The sequence below is a fragment of the Chaetodon trifascialis genome, chromosome 17 (genome assembly GCF_039877785.1).
Source record: "Chaetodon trifascialis isolate fChaTrf1 chromosome 17, fChaTrf1.hap1, whole genome shotgun sequence".
NCBI lineage: Eukaryota > Metazoa > Chordata > Actinopteri > Chaetodontiformes > Chaetodontidae > Chaetodon > Chaetodon trifascialis.
Window position 1 is genome coordinate 8,318,702 of NC_092072.1, and position 17,635 is coordinate 8,336,336.

General features: G+C 43.3%; 1 protein-coding gene across 1 annotated transcript; it reads left to right on the forward strand.

The window, feature by feature from the left end:
- Positions 1-585: 585 nt before the first annotated feature.
- chrna11 (cholinergic receptor, nicotinic, alpha 11) lies at positions 586-17,167 on the forward strand. The gene is made up of 10 exons (XM_070985470.1): positions 586-899; positions 2,856-2,995; positions 3,292-3,336; positions 3,576-3,685; positions 3,777-3,856; positions 6,070-6,237; positions 6,318-6,512; positions 9,843-9,929; positions 11,284-11,393; positions 13,287-17,167. The coding sequence occupies exons 1-10, from the start codon at positions 848-850 to the stop codon at positions 14,019-14,021; spliced, it is 1,722 nt and encodes a 573-aa protein (XP_070841571.1). The 5' UTR covers positions 586-847; the 3' UTR covers positions 14,022-17,167.
- Positions 17,168-17,635: the final 468 nt, after the last annotated feature.

Below are 17,635 nucleotides of genomic sequence, written 5' to 3' on the forward strand. Positions count from 1 at the left end.
TCCACATATATTCGACACGTGTGAACACCAGCCGCAGCGCACAGTGGGAGATGTGAGTGAAAGACGAGGGATGAAATGAGAAATGAGCGAGGTTTCAATCAGTCATTCTTCTTTTATAATTGTCCTTTTCACATGGAGAAAAGGAAGGAGGACGTTAGATGCAGAAAAGTGTTTTTTTCAACATTTTTTTTTGTCAATAATGTGCCTGTTTCTGTGCAGAACCGAGAGGCAAAAGGAACAAAAAGCAGCTTTTCGGCTGCTCAGGTTTTTGTGCTCATTTCTGCCCATTTTTTTCGCATAAATTGACCGTATTTAAAACACTTCACACCCTGACCTGTTTGGGAAGCATGCTTTAACCTCTGTTTCTGTATGTTTTCCTTGTCACACTCAACCTTAGTGTTAAGAACATTTAAAACAGTGTGCATGGTCTGTTTCCATTGTCTTTAAAAAGGTCACAGCCACAGACCAATTAAAGCCTCTCCTTCCTCCACCTCCTGCTCCGTCTTCAAACCTTTCACCCCACATCACTGGCATTTCTCTCTCTCATGCTCTCCATTTTAGTCCCACCTCCCAGAGAGACAGGGTGGCAGAGAAAGAGAGAGAGAGAGAGAGAGAGAAAGAGAGAGAGAGCTTACTGCCACCACCTCCTCCTCTCTCCTTCCTCCTCTTCCTCTCCCAGCACACGCTCACACTCCTTCCGTCTCATGCCGACTGGATGCAGACCGGGGGATTTCCAACAGCTTCCTGAGCCTGTCCTCCCTCTCCTCCCTCCCTTCCCTCCTCCTCCATCAACACCCGGAGCTTCTCCTCTTCTGCCTCCTCTTTTCTCCTTCTCCTCACCACCACGATGTGGCACTCGGTGGCTCTGCTCCTCTCTGGATTCTCTGCTTTGATCCACGGTGAGCTCCCTCTCTCTCTCTCTCTCTCTCTCTGTCTTTCATTCTGTTTTCAGGAATCAGATTGCAGCAGCGGCACTTTAGTCTCAAAGTGTGTGATTTTATAGGAATTGGAGTCGGCGGCATTGATGCTTGATCTGTGAAGTGCACATCGGGATAAGAATTCAAAGTAGAAAGAAATAAAGACTCCAGGAGAGGGAAAGTGAGAATCTGGCTCACCTGTTTGCTCACTTGTTTACGTCTCTGGGATTTTTCACAACTGTGTTCTTATATGTCGGGATATATATCCTGAGCTGACCAGAAGGGTTGCAAGCCTCCACATGAGATGCTTTAGATTGACATCGTCTGTGCAGCCAGCCGGATGACAGAAACAGCGTGTAGAGGAATCTGAGCAGTCATAACATCTCATCCCTTTTCTTTCCTCGCTCCACAAGCCTTTTTTTTGAACAAATCCGCGTGCATGTCAGGGGATCTTCACCCCCACACAAAACAGGTCACGGATCAATTGAACTGCACGTATGGATCGGCTCTTCCATCTCGCCTCCCTGTTGTGGATGTGTTGCCGCAGCCGATCTGATGGGGCTCCGAGCAGCAGAAGTCGTAGCTGAATATAAAGGCTGACAGTGGATGACAGGGCTGAGAGGAGAGTGGGTGAACTTATCCCTACAGGCAGAACAAGTACCAGCAGTGAAAAGCTTTTTCTGTTTGTTTGTGTTTTCAAGAAGAGGCTTTTGAAAAGAAAGACCAGCAAATAAAAGACATGAGGATTGTTAAGGCAAAAGTTTCAGACGGTATCGCTGCAGACTGAAATTCAAAAACACTAGATTTAAGAAAACACGAAGAGGAACGGAAGAGGCTTCAAAGCCAGAAACCAAACAGTTTCTCCATACTGTTCATCTCATATACAGTATGTTCTGTCTGCCTTTCCAGCACTTTGTCGAGCTTACATAACGCCAGTGATATTTTCAGATCCAAGACCCCATTTTTTAATTGCTTCACGATTGCACCAGTGGGTGAAATCCTGGATGTTTTTGAGAATCATTTTAATTCCCCGTACTTCAACATGGTATAAGTGGTAGATCAAGAGACCTCCGGCGCTAATCAAGAATATAAATCAAAAGCTGTGTGTTTGGATACGATAAACAACCTCATCAGTAAACAACATCTTTTACATTTTAAATTGGTCTGCGCATTTGAGCTTCTCAATACAGTCTGCATACACTCCAGTCAATTTGTTTCCCAGTCCATAAACATTTCTATTCAACATTTTATGTGGATTAGTCTAAGCATCTCAAACTAACCTAATTATAAATTCATTAGTGCCAATTATGCCTTGGTAAGGTTTCCCATTATTTCTAATTACATCCCTATTTGTTTACTGACGGTACTGCACGCTCCCCCTGTTTGTCGATTTCCTTCTGCACAGCATTAATATTAATGTTAAATATTTCAATCTGACTGAGGAGCTGGACCTCTCCTCCATATTTAATTTGCAAAGCTTAAACCACTAAAGCCAAGATAAGTGTGACTAATGGTGATAAAAGATTAGCTTTTATTTCTGCTAATTTTGTCACTCCAGCTCCGGTTTTTCCTCTGTTTCTCTTCTTTTCAGTCTTGTTCTCCTGGATGTATTTATAGATAAGGATGTTCGGTTCCTGAGGGCTAAATCTTCTGATCTGATCACCTGATCTTCCAATTTTTTTTTTTTTTTTTTTGCTATTTCCCTGCTTGACAGCACTCCCACCCCAAAGCCTCATTTGATTCCCTGGTGAGATTTTTATTGGAGTTTTTCCTTGAAGATTGGTGTCATTTTCATTCACCTCACAGTAGACAGACTTATCTGTCACTAAGGGCTGACGTTGTCTCTAACATCCAGAGGTTTTCTTATGCTGTCGAGTGTGGCTTGCTTTCACAGGTGAACATTTAATAAAATCCTGCCATATTTTTCTGCCTCTCCAGTATCGCTGCAGGGTCCTCACCAGAGGAACCTGTTGAAGAACCTCCTGAAGGACTACAACCGGATGGAGCGGCCGGTGGGCAATGACTCCCACCCTCTCACCGTTGTCTTCAGCCTGAGTTTGATACAGATAATGGACGTGGTGGGTGTCTGAAGTCGTTCTCAGCCTCATTACCAGGCTGTCAAATGAATAATGGATTGTGACTATGGGGAGTGAATATAGTGCTAACATTCAAAATAAATATAAGACACTGTTATCAATCTGCATTTTTTCTTGGAGTGCAAAAAACAGCCTGTAGCTTTGTTTTCTTAATCAATACAGAAATTTGCCTGAAAATTCTCTGTAATCTTTAACAAGGATGCAAAATGATGCTCCACTCTTTGTCTTGTGATTTCTAAGAAAAGAAATGTGCTAAAAACGCTTGAAATGTTTTGCAGGATGAGAAGAACCAAGTGCTCACCACTAACATCTGGCTACGGATGGTAAGTGTTTCTGGATGATGATGAATTTGCTGCCATTATGGTTTAAGGTGATTTTCATTTGGACTAGCTTACATGGTCTTTAACGTGTAAATTAAGGCACTCACCTGTGAATAGCTCGCTTTTTGACAGTAAATAAATATACAAAAGTAATATTTTGCTTGAAGTATATTATCTGAACTCTGAACTTCAGACCTGTAGTCCACTGGGACACACACTCTATCTGTGTCTCTGTGTTTAAGAGTTGGTTCGACCACTATCTCCAGTGGAACCAGAGCGAACACCCCGGAGTGAAAAACCTCCGCTTCACCACAGATCAGGTGTGGACGCCAGACATCCTGCTCTACAACAGGTAAAACACGCACAAGCACCTTAAAACACACCTGCTACGCACACATTATATTACAACAAGTAGTCTCACTTCCACATCTGTCCTTCCTCAGTGCAGATGACGACTTTGACTCCACCTTTAAGACCAATGTTCTGGTGAACTCTAGCGGCTACGCTGAGTACCTACCGCCAGGTGAGTCTCTTTTTTCCTTTCATTCATCCTCTCACTATTGTTCATCCCCTTTTCACCGTCCCATCACGTCTTCATGCCCCTGTGGTGCAAAGGCAGCATCTCATTCTGCAATCTCTGCATGTCTCCCCCGTTTATACATTTGACGTTAATATTTTATTGGAATAAAACAGCATTCCTAGTTACTCGCTGGTTACACGTTTCCAGCACTGTGAGTTACACCTATAAATAGGAAACGCTGGCTTCCTTCCTTCCTTTCCTGTCGAAACCCAAATGCAAGACCTGAGCAAGCCTGTGAAAGAAACAGCTCCCCTGGGTTTCCATGGGTCTTTACTTTGTATTTTCACAGTCTTTACTTTATAAACCAGATTACAGCGGGCTGAGACTGAATTCCTGGTGTTAGGAGCGGCTAGTTGAAATGGCCCTCTGAAGTAAAAGTCAGAGCTCAGAAAGCCACCCTATCAATTCTATTCAGCGGCCATGTTTATTAATAGGATACTGCTGAATGTAAATACAGCTCCTTAAGGCTGCGATCTGGACCTGAGCCAATTAGGGAAAAGAATAAATGATAGTGCTGTGGAGGAGCAGGAGGAGGAGGAGAAGGAGGAGAGGTTTTAGCACAAAGGCATGGTGAGAAAGCAAGCAGGAGAGATGGAGAGAATGGAAAAGAAAGCTTTTTTTTGCTTTCCTCTCAGAAGTCTGGTTGCATTTTTCTGAGGTCTTCTCAGGCTGTTATTGCCAGTAAATGAAAGGCAACAGGTCTGTGGGTGGCAGACATGGAGCAGAAGCTTGACACATAGTAAATAATTCAAAGGCAGATGATCCCAGGTGTCTGCTGCACGCCATAATTTGAAGAATACCTGTTGTAGCTGCAGAGGTAAAGGCGCTACGTTTGCTTCTAACGGTAAAACAGAATACAACAGGTTTTAGCTCATATGTATCTTGATTAGGTGGCATTTGCAAGCAGGGAATGTCGTCTAAGAGCCCGTTAATGCCTTCCCGGGAAGCGATTTTGAGAATGAAGATGGAGATTTATTTTGGGAGCTGTGCTGCGCGAAGGAGAGCGACGGCTCGAAGCTGCAGAAAAAACCAGGTGTCTTGTTTGTGAGCATTGCTTCAAGGGATATCTGTGAGAGGTGGATTACAAAAAATATACTGTGCATGAAGGTGCAGAGATCAGTGGACTACTTTTACATAATCAGTGTAATTTCATCTGGGCAATTATAAAGACATCATCCCCATGAAGCAAAGGCAACCTCGTGCAGGACCTTGGTGCTGGGAACTGCTTTGAAACCAGCATTTAACCTGCTAACCTCCTTACTCTTCCCTAACTCTGCTCCATTCCCCTCCAAAGGCTGATCTGCATGTCGGCAGCCTCATAATGAATGTCTTTGAGGGCTGTAAGGCTTCGTTGGCATTTTGGTTCTGTGTGCGTCTGAACAGGCTTGATTCGTCTATTTCAGTAATTACTTGAAGGGCTGCAGTTTGTCAGTGCGAGGATCATTGTGATTCTTCGTTTGGGTGGGTGGATACCAGCATGCAAGTGCGTCTTTATGATTTTGTGCTTGCTTGTGTCTATGCATATGCATGTGAGTGCGTGTATTTTGCATAATAAAAGTGGTAATCTGATTAGGGCACTGTGCACAATCTCATTTTTCAGTGTCACTGTTGATGTTTCTTTCTATTGCTGAGGCTTAGCTAACAGCTGTGTGCGCAGGCAGAGCGCAGAAACAGCATTCGCTTGCAGAAAAAGAATATCTGAAACCTGTGAGTGACAATACTGCTGCCAGGTTTTTTTCTACACATTTCTTTGATGGGAGTTTGTTTCTAATCTAGTCTTTGCTTTCATTTCTCCAGCCTCCAAACTCAATTTCAAAACCTCAACTCTCTGTAGACTTGCACAACGTAAATAAAAATCCTATTGCGGGCTGCACTCTTAGTTATGATGCAGCATTTTTCACACCATTTCTATGTAAAAATGTCAGGGGGTTGTGTTAAGAAGTCAGTCCTTAGAGCTGCCTGGAAACGAAAGGAATGAATGATTCTCTCTGACAAGCAGCTTGTTATTCAGAGCAGGCTTTCTGCACAACCCGAGTGGTCCCCAGATACATCTCTCCCTGGTCACCTCTGTGCAGGACGCTGCAGGGATCAGTGTCGTCATTTAGTCAATTGATAGTGGAGCTTTAACTCTCTGTCCTCTTTTGCCTTTTTCTCAGGAATCTTTATGAGCACATGCAACGTGGACGTTCGCTGGTTCCCTTTTGACATCCAGAGGTGTGAGCTGAAGTTTGGCTCTTGGACGTATGACGGCTGGCTGCTGGACCTCCAGATGAATGATGCTGACATCTCAGGCTACATGCCCAATGGCGAGTGGGACCTAATTGGTGAGTAAGGTGAAAACTTTGCATTGTATCCTCAGTCGCAAAACAATAGTCTCAATTTCTCTCTGTTCGTATTCTTCCAGGAGTTCCCGGCACCAGAAACGAGGCCTTCTATGATTGCTGTAAGGAGCCTTACCCTGACGTGACGTTCGTCGTGACAATACGTCGGCGGACGCTGTACTATGCCCTGAACCTGCTCATCCCCTGTGTGTTGCTGTCTTCGATGACCCTGCTCATCTTTGTGCTACCAGCTGACTCAGGGGAGAAGATCTCACTGGGTGAGTGGATCAAAAAGAGCAATGATTGAAGAAATGGAGTGAAAAAAGGCAGTTACAGTGGGGCAAAAAGGCACAAGAAGCGTGAAAAGAGCATTTGTCAGTTTTACATCTTGGTTTTTAGCTCAGGGAACGCTCACACAGCGAGGTGCAGACCAGTGTGAGATTCAGTGCGAGTCCATAAAAATAAAACTCCATAAAAACTTCATCCTGTTGTTGTTGTTCCCAGTTTCCTTCTGTAAAGTCCAATGGTCAGTCATGTGACCTCTACATTACCATGGATACTGTACAAAACATTGCCATCGTGTTTTTTTTCACACTATTCCACTGATCTTCATGCGCAAACGAAGGCAGAAAAGAAAAAAGACCAGGTCTAAACCTAGAGTGTATGATCTGATCGTGTTCGATCAATGTGCTCATGCGGTGATTGAAGTGCGTCTAAAAGCATCCCGAGGACATAACGAGAACAGTCTGTGTTGGAGCCATGAGCAGGGCTGTTTTCTTTATTTTGCCCACCTCCCACTGGATTTCTGAACATTACTGCCCCGTCAACACAATATGTGTGTTTCCCAGACCGCCCACTCCCGCCAGCATCAAAGTTTAAACTGCCCGCTCCCACGAGATTTGTGGAATCCCAATGCAGTCCTCTACTGCACACCAGTTGGTAATAACATAGCTAAATTAAGTTCTGCTCCTCTGCATTTTTTGTGGATTTGGCTAAATGACTGTGCTGTTTGGCCACTGCACCTCCTATGTGTATCCATGGATATACCAATGAATATACAGTGTAGTTCACAGTCACGTGAGAGGACATGCTGAATGTCTGATCTGTTCGCGTGGTGTTTATTCTTAATAAACTGCCAAATATTTCAAGACATCAACTCAAATATTTTCTACAACTTTCATCAGCAAAAAGTCGGCATCTTGCTATAAAAGCAACACAAGGACAAAACTCATACTGAAAGTGCAACAGCAAATGGGGAATTTCCAAAACTCGAATGGTGTACCAATGGTGTAACTGCGGCATCAACCCAGACAAAAGCTGCGTGAAAACTGCAAGAGGAAACAAATGTATGAAAAAGATGTTGAAGGACAGTTACTGTGCCAGAGGGTTAGGGTCTCTCACGCACTAAACAGCAACTTTAACCTCTCTTGTGCAGTAACTTGTCCTTCTTCGCTCGGCTTTTGTCTGGTTTGGTGCCTCATACGGACCCGCCTAGCCAAAAACTGCTAGCCAGTACGTGTGGATGTAAATAATGCAGGTCTCAAACTCAATGTTTTATGAGGGAAGAAATGCACCCATACAACACAGATCCACTAAGAGTAAATGCGTTATCCTGTAAAAAGAGTTAAGTGTGTTGATATCTAGGATGTTTAACTGCATAAGTTACATGACTGAACAATGGACTGCAAGCTTGGTGAGGTGAATATTTGGTGTACAGGAGAAGAGTTGTGCGACATGTTTTCATTTTGATAGATTTACATCACGGACCAGCTGGAAGTTCTACCTTGAAAAGGCAACAACACTCCCGTCCCTCAACATCCAACCTAGTGAGCGTTCACAACAAGGAAAACTTCCTAGAATAAAGGCGAAAAAAAAAAAAAAAAAACGATCGTCACTGAGGACTATGGGGTGGGATGAAAGAGGCACAGGGAGAGGGTGTGGAGCTGAGAGAGGAGACGGATTACAGGATGAAACAGAAAGATGAGAAACGCGAGGAGGAGGAACAGAGACGGATGGATGTGGGAAGGGTGGTGAAAAGGGAACATAGACGGGAGAAGAATTTGGAAAGGATGAGAGAGGACAGCGCAACAGAGAGAGGGAGGACTGATGAGGAGGAGAGGGTGGGAGACGACCAAATCGCTCTATAATAGAGAGGAAGCTGCGCTGCAATAAACTGTAGTATCTGTTTCAGCCGGTGTAAGTGTTCACCTCATCAGGACAATAAAGACTCCGGATTATCTGACCTTTCTGACAAGAGCTGAAAGGACAAATCGATTCACGCAAGAGTCCATTGACAGGAAAATACATGGCAACTTTTTTGATGATAGATTATGAAGTGTTTCAAGATTTTTGAAGCGAAACGACAAATTTTCCGGTTGCTTCCTCTCAAATCTGAAGATTTAATGGTCTTTTACATCATTGTACATAGAATATTTCGGGTTTCAGGCTGTTAGTCAGACAAGAAAATGTATCTGAATATGTCATCTTGGGTTCTGTGAGATTATAATGGCATTTCTCACTATTTTCAGACGTTTTATAGACAAAAACAATTAACTGATTAATTGGGAAAATAGTCAGCAGATTAACGAATGAATGAAAAAATGGTTAATTTGCAGCCCCATTTCTGACGATACATTATTGCATTGTCTTTGCACCCGATCGTTCATTCACCGAACACACCAGAACATTTAGATAAATGCTCAGGAGTTCAGGGAGGGAAACCGCGACAGCGTTGTCAAAGCATATCCTTAACCTCAATACAGGATGCATTACACAGCATTTCTCTACACAAAAAAATGCTAAGCCTTACACACACAGCCAATTAACCTATTGATGTAATTAAGGCTAGTGAATTGATTAGGGGGAGAGAGCTTACACACTGCCTTCAAGGAAAATAGTCTGTCACTCCGCTTGATGGAGGAGACGCAGGGACCAAGTGGCCGGGCCTTTGGGGTCAGAGTAACATGCTTTTAAAAAGAACAAGGGTCATTTTTGAGAAAAAAAGCAACATAAAAGAAGCATTTTAATTTTCTTAATATCCTTACAGGGCATTCATATTTTATCTCTCGGCCTAGGACTTTAATTGAATGCCTCTGAATGGGGACAGTTATGCCAGCAAAGCACTACTTAAATTCTGTCTGCTTGAGAAGTGAGACAGATAGTCTGGAGGTGGATAAATGAAGATGGAGATGAGTTTCAGTGCAGGAGTATATGGGGTGTGTGTTCACGTGCACGCGGGCGGAGTTCGGACTGCTTAAAAAAATGGCTATTTGCTTCACGGAGGTGTTTTTTTTTTTTGCTGTAGAAGTACAGAATGTGAAAACGTAATTCACCGTATGAGCATTAGGGGGTCGTTTACATAAATCGAACCTGGTTTCATCCTGAGTGTGACCATTCATCAAAAAACCAGACACACTAATGTAATTTCTTCAAACACAATGTTGATTGCTTAAAAATGCAGTTCCAGCATGATGTCCTCCTATCTATCTATCTATCTATCTATCTATCTATCTATCTATCTATCTATCTATCTATCTATCTATCTATCTATCTATCTATCTATCTATCTATCTATCTATCTATCTATCTATCTATCTATCTATCTGTAGGAATCACCGTCCTGCTGTCTTTGACAGTGTTCATGTTGCTGGTTGCAGAGATCATGCCTGCCACGTCTGACTCCGTCCCTCTTATAGGTATGTGAGTTGCTGGTTCACACACTTTCTAATGAACACGTTGGTTCACTGGATGCCCACTTGTTGCTATAACAACATTTAATGATTGTCAATATGAAATCGAGATGTTCTGCTTGTTAGAGTTGCTGCATGAAGTTTCTATCTGACAGTGACAATCAATATTTGGCCTCTTGTGGTCATTTTCTTCAGGGAGCTAGTTTCTGGTTGAGCTCTGGTGGTTTACGAAGTCACGTCAGGTTTATTTATAGTGTACCAGCAAGCCTCAGAGGCCACTCTTAGTCTGGTCTGTGAGGCTGCACTAAGGCAAAGTGGTGCTTTGAGCTAAATGCTAATGTCAACATGGTGACAGTAATGTTGACAAGCAGATGTTTAGCAGGTATAATGTTTATCATCCTAGTGTTAGCATGCTATTGTGCTAATCAGCACTGCGCACAAAGCACAGCTGACGCTAATGTGATTGCCATTAGTTTTGCAGGTATTTGGTCATAAACCAAGGCAATGCATGAAGTGCGACTCTGAGCTGATGATGGTTCTAGATGACTGATCTATATCAAATTTAATGGAAATGTTTATTGAGTCATTGACATTGTCATTGCCTTCCACAGAGCCACACCTGCCAACAGGGCTAAAAACCCAGGTTTTCTCTCAGAGGTCTTCACAACCTGTTCAGGATATCACACCCTCTATCCCAATACTCAGTTTGAACTGGTAAAAATTACACAAAATAAGAAAAAATACACAATTACAACATCTTAGCAGACAGTAGTAGAGCTACAGCCCCCCCCCCCAAAAAAAAGAACAACAGAATTTATTTTAGCCATCTGCTCGCCTTAAAACATAATTGGTTAAATTGATTGCGGGCACACTGCCGGAAATTATGTTCGGTGAGCTAAGATTGCAGCTAGAGACAGATGCATGGATATCTTTGCCTAAAGACACAAATCCTGGTCATTAAAAACTTAGGAAAAAAAAAAAAGTCATAATCACCAGAGCGCTGCCTTCAGCATAATTCTATTAGTAAAAATTACTACCCTGGTGCAGTCTTAATCTGTTGGTCGCTTTTACAAACACAGTGTGGTTACCAGCAGACAGTCCACAGAGGATGTGTTCATTTGTATTAAAGCAGGGGAGAAACTGAGAGAAAAAAATCCTACAAATTCTTGTTATTCTCCAGCATTTTTTGGTCACGAATTGTTGAAATAACCTCTGAGATAAGGTATTTTCCTCTTTGTTCAACGGATACGGGTGAGTGTTGTTATGATGACCTTGTAGGAAATAGTAGTAGGAAATGAGAGCGCGTGTAAAACGATTTAAAAATGAAATATAACACGGCTCCGCACTTCACTTCGCTCAGGTCAGTACTTCGCCAGCATCATGATCATCGTTGGGATGTCAGTCATCGCCACGGTGGTGGTTCTGCAGTATCATCACCACGATCCGAACGGAGGAAATATGCCCAAGTGGGTGAGTCCGAGCTGAAACTCTTCATCATATCACAGTTACATACATTATGTTTTCTGGCTTGTTAACTCCATTAAATGCTTTGCCTCCTGTGTTCAGATATGGTGTATTGCTTTTAGATGTCAGCATCGGTTTCGCTTCTCTGCGGTGCCATTTTCGGTAACATTTCATCCATCCGTTAGTGCTACCTGTGCTCGTTTGCCAGCTTCCTTTCTCTTTTTATTCTCCGACTTCCTCAGCTGTGACTCATCCGGCAGTGTCAGTCTGCCTGCGCGTGTTCATCAAATGCCTCGCCGCAGACTTCAACAGGAGTGTTTTTCAAAGCGCTCTGGATACGTGGGCGGATTCGATTTGAATCATTCCTCCTTCTTATTCCCTCTTCTTATTTTTCTTGCCTTCTGTTCGATGCTAAAAAAAGCACCAAGGCTTTTTACGAAAAGTTTGGTCCTAATGTGCCAAAAATGTGCAGAAGAGAAGGACTGGTCTTTCCACATAAGGACATTTTCTTATTAATTCTGAAATGTTAATCAACAAATTAAAGATGGGATGGTATTATTTATCATTTTAAGATTTATTTTTTCATGATTCATCCTGGAGAAAAGGGAAATTCTAGACAAAATGAACTGACTTTTCTCATACTTCTTAAATTCAGCTTGAATAAAATCAGAATTTAAGATCTTAAAATGCTCTTTTTTTCTCGCACTGCTCTGATCAGAGCAGGACGTGCTGTTGATGCACTGCTCTGATCTTTTTTGTCTGAAACTCGTGAGATAGCAGTAAGAGCCAGAAGAAAACTTGACTGGCTTATGAATGAGTGATCAAAACAAACAGAGTCAAAACAAGATCTACATATAAACTTCAGTTTCAGCTTGCCTACTAAACAAGAGCATTGTTAGAGGGAGGGTCATGGGATTGTCAAAAGTTCTACAGTTATTCTGGACAGGAGGGGTCGGAGAAAGCGGTCAGAATTCAGCAATGTCCATATAAAAAGATGATTCCCTCTGGGATGCGGTGACTGCAGAGAAAAACTGACATCTACCAATAAGTGTACAAAGCGCTCGGTTGGATGAAGGTGCAGATGCTGCATGTGTCGATACATTGCAAGGACGTGCTGTTGATGAATGGCCTGTTCAAACAGTCCGATGGCCAATTAACAAGCTAATTGATGTGGTTCAGATGAGTGCATCGAACCAGCACAGTTCATAATTGCAGCCCGGACAAAAACAACATCAACAGCAGCAGCAGCAGCAACAGGGACTGTTACCTCGCCTGCGAACACACTCGGTGGAGACTAATTGAGCAGTCATCTGGACATTAGCTTCTCATTAGATGCCAGACACCGATCTGGATGCTGTTGGGCCAACGTGCCCTTTCAGGGGATGTGTAGTCTTTTTTCCCAGGGAGTTTTCATGTTGTGGAAACAAGGGGAGCAGATAGAGTAGAACAGGACAAGGTCTCAATTTGTACAAACTAGCGAGTAGCTAATCTTCTCTTTATCTTAAAGCGGCAGTTTACTGCAACATTATTGCAAGCTCATTATAGTCACAAAACAGTAATCTGACAGTCGATCGTACTGATTCCACGCTTTAAATCTAATGCTGTCTTTGTGGGTATCTGATGCAGTTTGGTCTAAAAACTCTTCTTTGCCTCTGGCGCTTTAACCGGGCGTCCCTGGTGAGGATCTGATGCTTCTGCTTTTACAAGTGCGGCTGCATTTTGAAACAAGATCAAGGAAGCAGCACCAACGCCAATCCACTACAAGTAAAGCTATTCGCCCAGCTTTTAACGAATGTTATGTGAAGGTCAAGATGTGTGGGTGGTTTTCAGTGCTTTTTATTTTCTCTTTCACTCTGTCAGCTGTGATTTTTGTCAGCGTCTCTCTTCTTCTCTCTACAGGTGCAGCTCGTCTTACTGCAGTGGGTTGCGTGGTTCTTGCGTATGAAGCGGCCAGGAGAGAATGACGACCCAGAGCGACCTCCATGTGCCCCCCACTTGCGGCGCTGCTCCTCGGGCTCCCAGAGCGGGAGCATCCCGAACCCTCCGGACCCCACCCTCCATCCCCTGCACCCACAGAACCTGGCTCCACTCCAGACGGGGCCCCTCCACGCAGGGCACCCTCACCTCCACGCCCAGTCCAGCGCCAACAACAATGGGAACCTTCTTTACATGGGCTTCCAGAGCATGGAGGACCCTTCAGTGCTCTCGGAGCCTGTCCAGAGGAATAACATCTCAACAGGGCCTCCGCGAGTAGCAGGAAGCCCGCCTCCGCATCTGCCATCTCAGTTCTGCAGCTCCCCACCACCTCCTACACCCAATTTGGATACAGGCTGCCCCAGCACTGTCTCCAGTGGTGGGGGCTTCGGAGTTGGACCCGGAGGGCTTGGAGGGTGCTCGGGAGCAGGGATAGGAGACCCCCAGCTGCAGGCTATCCTGGAGGAGGTGCGTTACATGGCGGACCGTTTCCGGGAGCAGGACGAGGCCGAGAGCATGGCCGACCAGTGGAAATTCGCAGGCGCTGTAATCGACCGCCTGTGTCTGGTGGCCTTCAGCGTTTTCAACATCATATGCACCATCTCCATCCTCATGTCCGCTCCCAACTTTGTGGAGGCTATTTCAAAGGACTTCGTTTGAAAGCAGAGAGGAAAAAAGAGGAGGAGAGGTATGAAGGAAAGGATGAGGGAAATTAAATATAGGATGAAGGATGGAGTGGGCCCGGATCCAAGGAAACACAATTTCCAGCGGACTGTGGGCTCTGTGATTTGTGATTGCGAGGAACTGGGAAATAAAAAAAACAAAAACAAATGGTTTTCTTTGCAATACATTCTGTTTTGTGAGTGAAATATAAGAAGAAAATAGATGAGGAAGGGTGTACCAGAGTGAACGTAATGAGATTAGGGTGCGCAGGGTGCTTTATCAGATTCTTGACAAGGTGAAATGGATCCTTGTGGTTAATTCAAAGAACTCCCCCCAAAATTAGGAGAAAGATGAGTCAGAGAGGGAGAAAGAAAGAGAAGATTATCGGTCCAGTGCAACCTCAAGTCAGAAAGCTCTTAAAGTAAGGGGGAGATTGAGAGAGTAAGAGGGGAAAAGAGACAGGCATTAGATAGGGGCAGATAAATAAGACAGACATTTGGCTGTTTTATTTTCTGGAGGAGGGAAGACAGTCCTTCACTCCCACATGTTGAGAAAAGACTGCATCATTTAAAATGATGTGAGGAGGACAGGGTGGGCAGCAGAGAAAGAGACTTTTACAAGGACAGACAAACAGAGCAGTCATGGAGGAACGAGACCTCTTCTCTCCTGACATTGGCAGAGATTGGCAGAGTAAGCCGCCCCATGCTCAGATGTACAAAACTGGACTGAAGATCAGGAGCAGCAGAGAGGAACAGAAGAGGATCTAATCTATTATTCAATCACATCCGTCTAATGACCGTCAAATTGAAAGACCTTGGATAATCTTGAAGACTAATAAGCTTTTAAAAGATGAAGTCCCCTCTCTGCTCACAAGCCACTTTAAATTTCCGAGGCCTTATCTCTTTGAGATGATTGGCAATCTGCAACAATCAGCAGAGATCAAAAGCTCCTCAGCAGCGGGCACACTGTGCAGTGCTCATCATGACCGGGAAACTGAATTAACCGGTCATCAGCGGCGCAGTGGCCAGTAGCTGCACCACAGTGGAGCCTTGAACCAATAATAACTCACAAAGCTGTTACCTAACTGCATCTGGCAGGTCCTAATAGGCCAGCGGATCTCCTATTAGAGGTTTAAAAACTGAAAGGGGAAGCCAGGTCTTTAAAAGAAGTCAAAAGGCAGCGAAAAAGGATAAGATCATTCAAATATCTTTAAATTTATCGCATCAGATCGCATCAAATTTCCGTTAGATCCCTTCAGGGGTTTACAGCTTCATGAGTGATTTCTCATCTATCTAACACGAGCGATGGGATTTTAATAGGGATGTATATTCAAGAAATTGACTCCAGTTGCTGAAGTGGTGATTTAAAGGGTTTCAATTTGAAGTGTGACCTTCAGCCAGAGGGCATCTGTAGAAAATGGTAACCAATAAACAGAATAAATTCGTTTGGTCTGAGGGAATTGAATTACTTCTTCTACTTCACCGAGAGTGAGACAACCATAGATGACTTTCTTATGTCTCTGTTAGCAGTATGAATGTGTGCTGAGTGTAAGGTTAGCCTAGCTTAGCTCAATTCACAGATGTTCATGGGTTCAAAGGTTTCTTCAGGATGTCTGCCTGATCTGACCAGAGTACAAAAGGTGTTTTATACATTAGTCATTTAAAATGAACAGAAAAACGAGATCATATCAAACTTCCAGTCTTCTTCTTTTGAATTTATTATGGCTCTGTCCCATACCATGCCTGTTTTACTACACAGAGCAGATGCTATATAGTGTTATACGGTGTACTTGATAGTGTGAAATTTATGCACTATATAGTGCCCTCAAAGATGCCCACAGAGGAATGTTTTACACATATGAAAATTACCTTTTTATGACACTATACCTGTCAGCGATGATGAATCATAAGTGAAATCTCAATTTACTGCTCACTACTAGAGTAAACTATTGAGTGTCCACTATAAAGGGAAGAGGGAAAGAGTTAATGAGGGAGTGATTCTGGACATGGGCCGAAATTATAAGAGAAGGATGAGTCATTCAAAGTAGCCAGAAGCAACAGGGCAGCGGCAAGCTACACGTGTACCCTTAACTGCTCGGTTCAGGTAATTGCTGAAGTTCCCACTGATTCAGTGGACGTGGCTATGATGCACAGCCGCTGATAATACATACAGAAATGGGAATTTTCTGTATGTGTGAGAACAGCAGTGGTAGTACAAACATTGTTTACTGTGACACAGTTTGTTTTATCAGAAAAGCTGTGTGAAAAGAGTGTTTTTGTATTAAGCCCTGGATAAAGTGTGTTTCCCCACGTTTGAGTGGCTGATCCATGAATTGAGCAAAGTTAGCTCACTATTCAACCATACATTCAAACTGTAAGCCATTTAGGACCTAAAGCAGTTGTCCCTCAGTTTGCCTGACTGTAGTAGGAGAGATTCTTCAAAAACCAAACAACCCTTTAAAGGGTAAGGCTGGAGTTATTCTACATTCTTTTATATTGTCACAAATCACATGAAAAACCTCACCTTCTCTCGATGCTTTCCCACACTGACTGTGACACACAGCCCCAAACGGGCAATGCAGTGTTTAGCAAGCGTTAGCCTGACCAGTGCAGCTGTGGGGTATTAATACAATACACATTTGGTGCTTTAGCAAATACAAATACACAGCAGCAGGACGGTATATGTAGGATTGACTCTGAATAAAGTGAAGTGCCCACTTTAATTGTAATGAAGGAACATTTCACCCAGTGCAGCAGCAGCTGGGTTTCCATACAAATATACTGCAAATGTTTACAGATTTTCGTGAAAATCGGCAAAAGAAATGTGATTGAATGGCTGTTTCCATCCACCACCGTCATGCGATTATTAGGTGATGGTTCACTGAGATAAGCAGAAGAGGAGGGCAGCAATAAGAGGATGTGATTAAAAGAGCAACAGTTGAACCTCAAATGGTGAAAAAAAAAAGTGTTTCAATCTGTTTCATGTATGAATGTCAGGAAGGTCATATTTGTGTGGTGCAATGAGGAGACGTTTTAATCTGTGGAAACAGCTTCTTCCTCTCTTGGGGTGCAAGTAGCTCATCAGTCATGTGAGGTAAATGGTTGCTAAGTCAGAACTTCTCATTAAGCGCTTTTGCTGTTTCAGTCAAACTTTTGCTGTTTCAGTCAAACTTTTCTTATCCAATACTTCAAAATGTGCTTGAAAAAACATTGATGGAAACACGGCTAATGTGGAAAAACAATGAGGGTCTATGGCACAGAGGAATGAGCTGTATCATGCTGTGGCTACAGAGGCAATACTTAGTATTAGTGGGGGTGAATTTTTTGTTGAGTTTGGTCTTTCCATGGGATTTGATGACATTAAGAAAAATATAGAATACCGGCTGCTTTATCCATAAAGAAACCCATCCAAAAAACACTCGCTTTAAGATCCAGCAGGACAAATATGTTTACCACATCTGTGACCTACACTGTCTCTAATGGCTTTACATCTGCATCCTGTCACTGTGAACTGCTCCACAGAGTGTAGAGACAATTGTACAAATACTTTCTCTCTATACCTCTCTTCATTTTCTGACCCCTCTCTCTTCCTCTCTTAAGTCTCCTAGCAGG

What these genes read in the sequence shown, in the direction of transcription:
- chrna11 (XM_070985470.1), top strand. Translation starts at nt 848, where the DNA reads ATGTGGCACTCGGTGGCTCTGCTCCTCTCTGGATTCTCTGCTTTGATC. An exon ending in CTAACATCTGGCTACGGATG is followed by an intron (nt 3,337 to 3,575) that starts GTAAGTGTTTCT and finishes TCTGTGTTTAAG; the next exon opens with AGTTGGTTCGACCACTATCT. An exon ending in TGACTCCGTCCCTCTTATAG is followed by an intron (nt 9,930 to 11,283) that starts GTATGTGAGTTG and finishes CACTTCGCTCAG; the next exon opens with GTCAGTACTTCGCCAGCATC.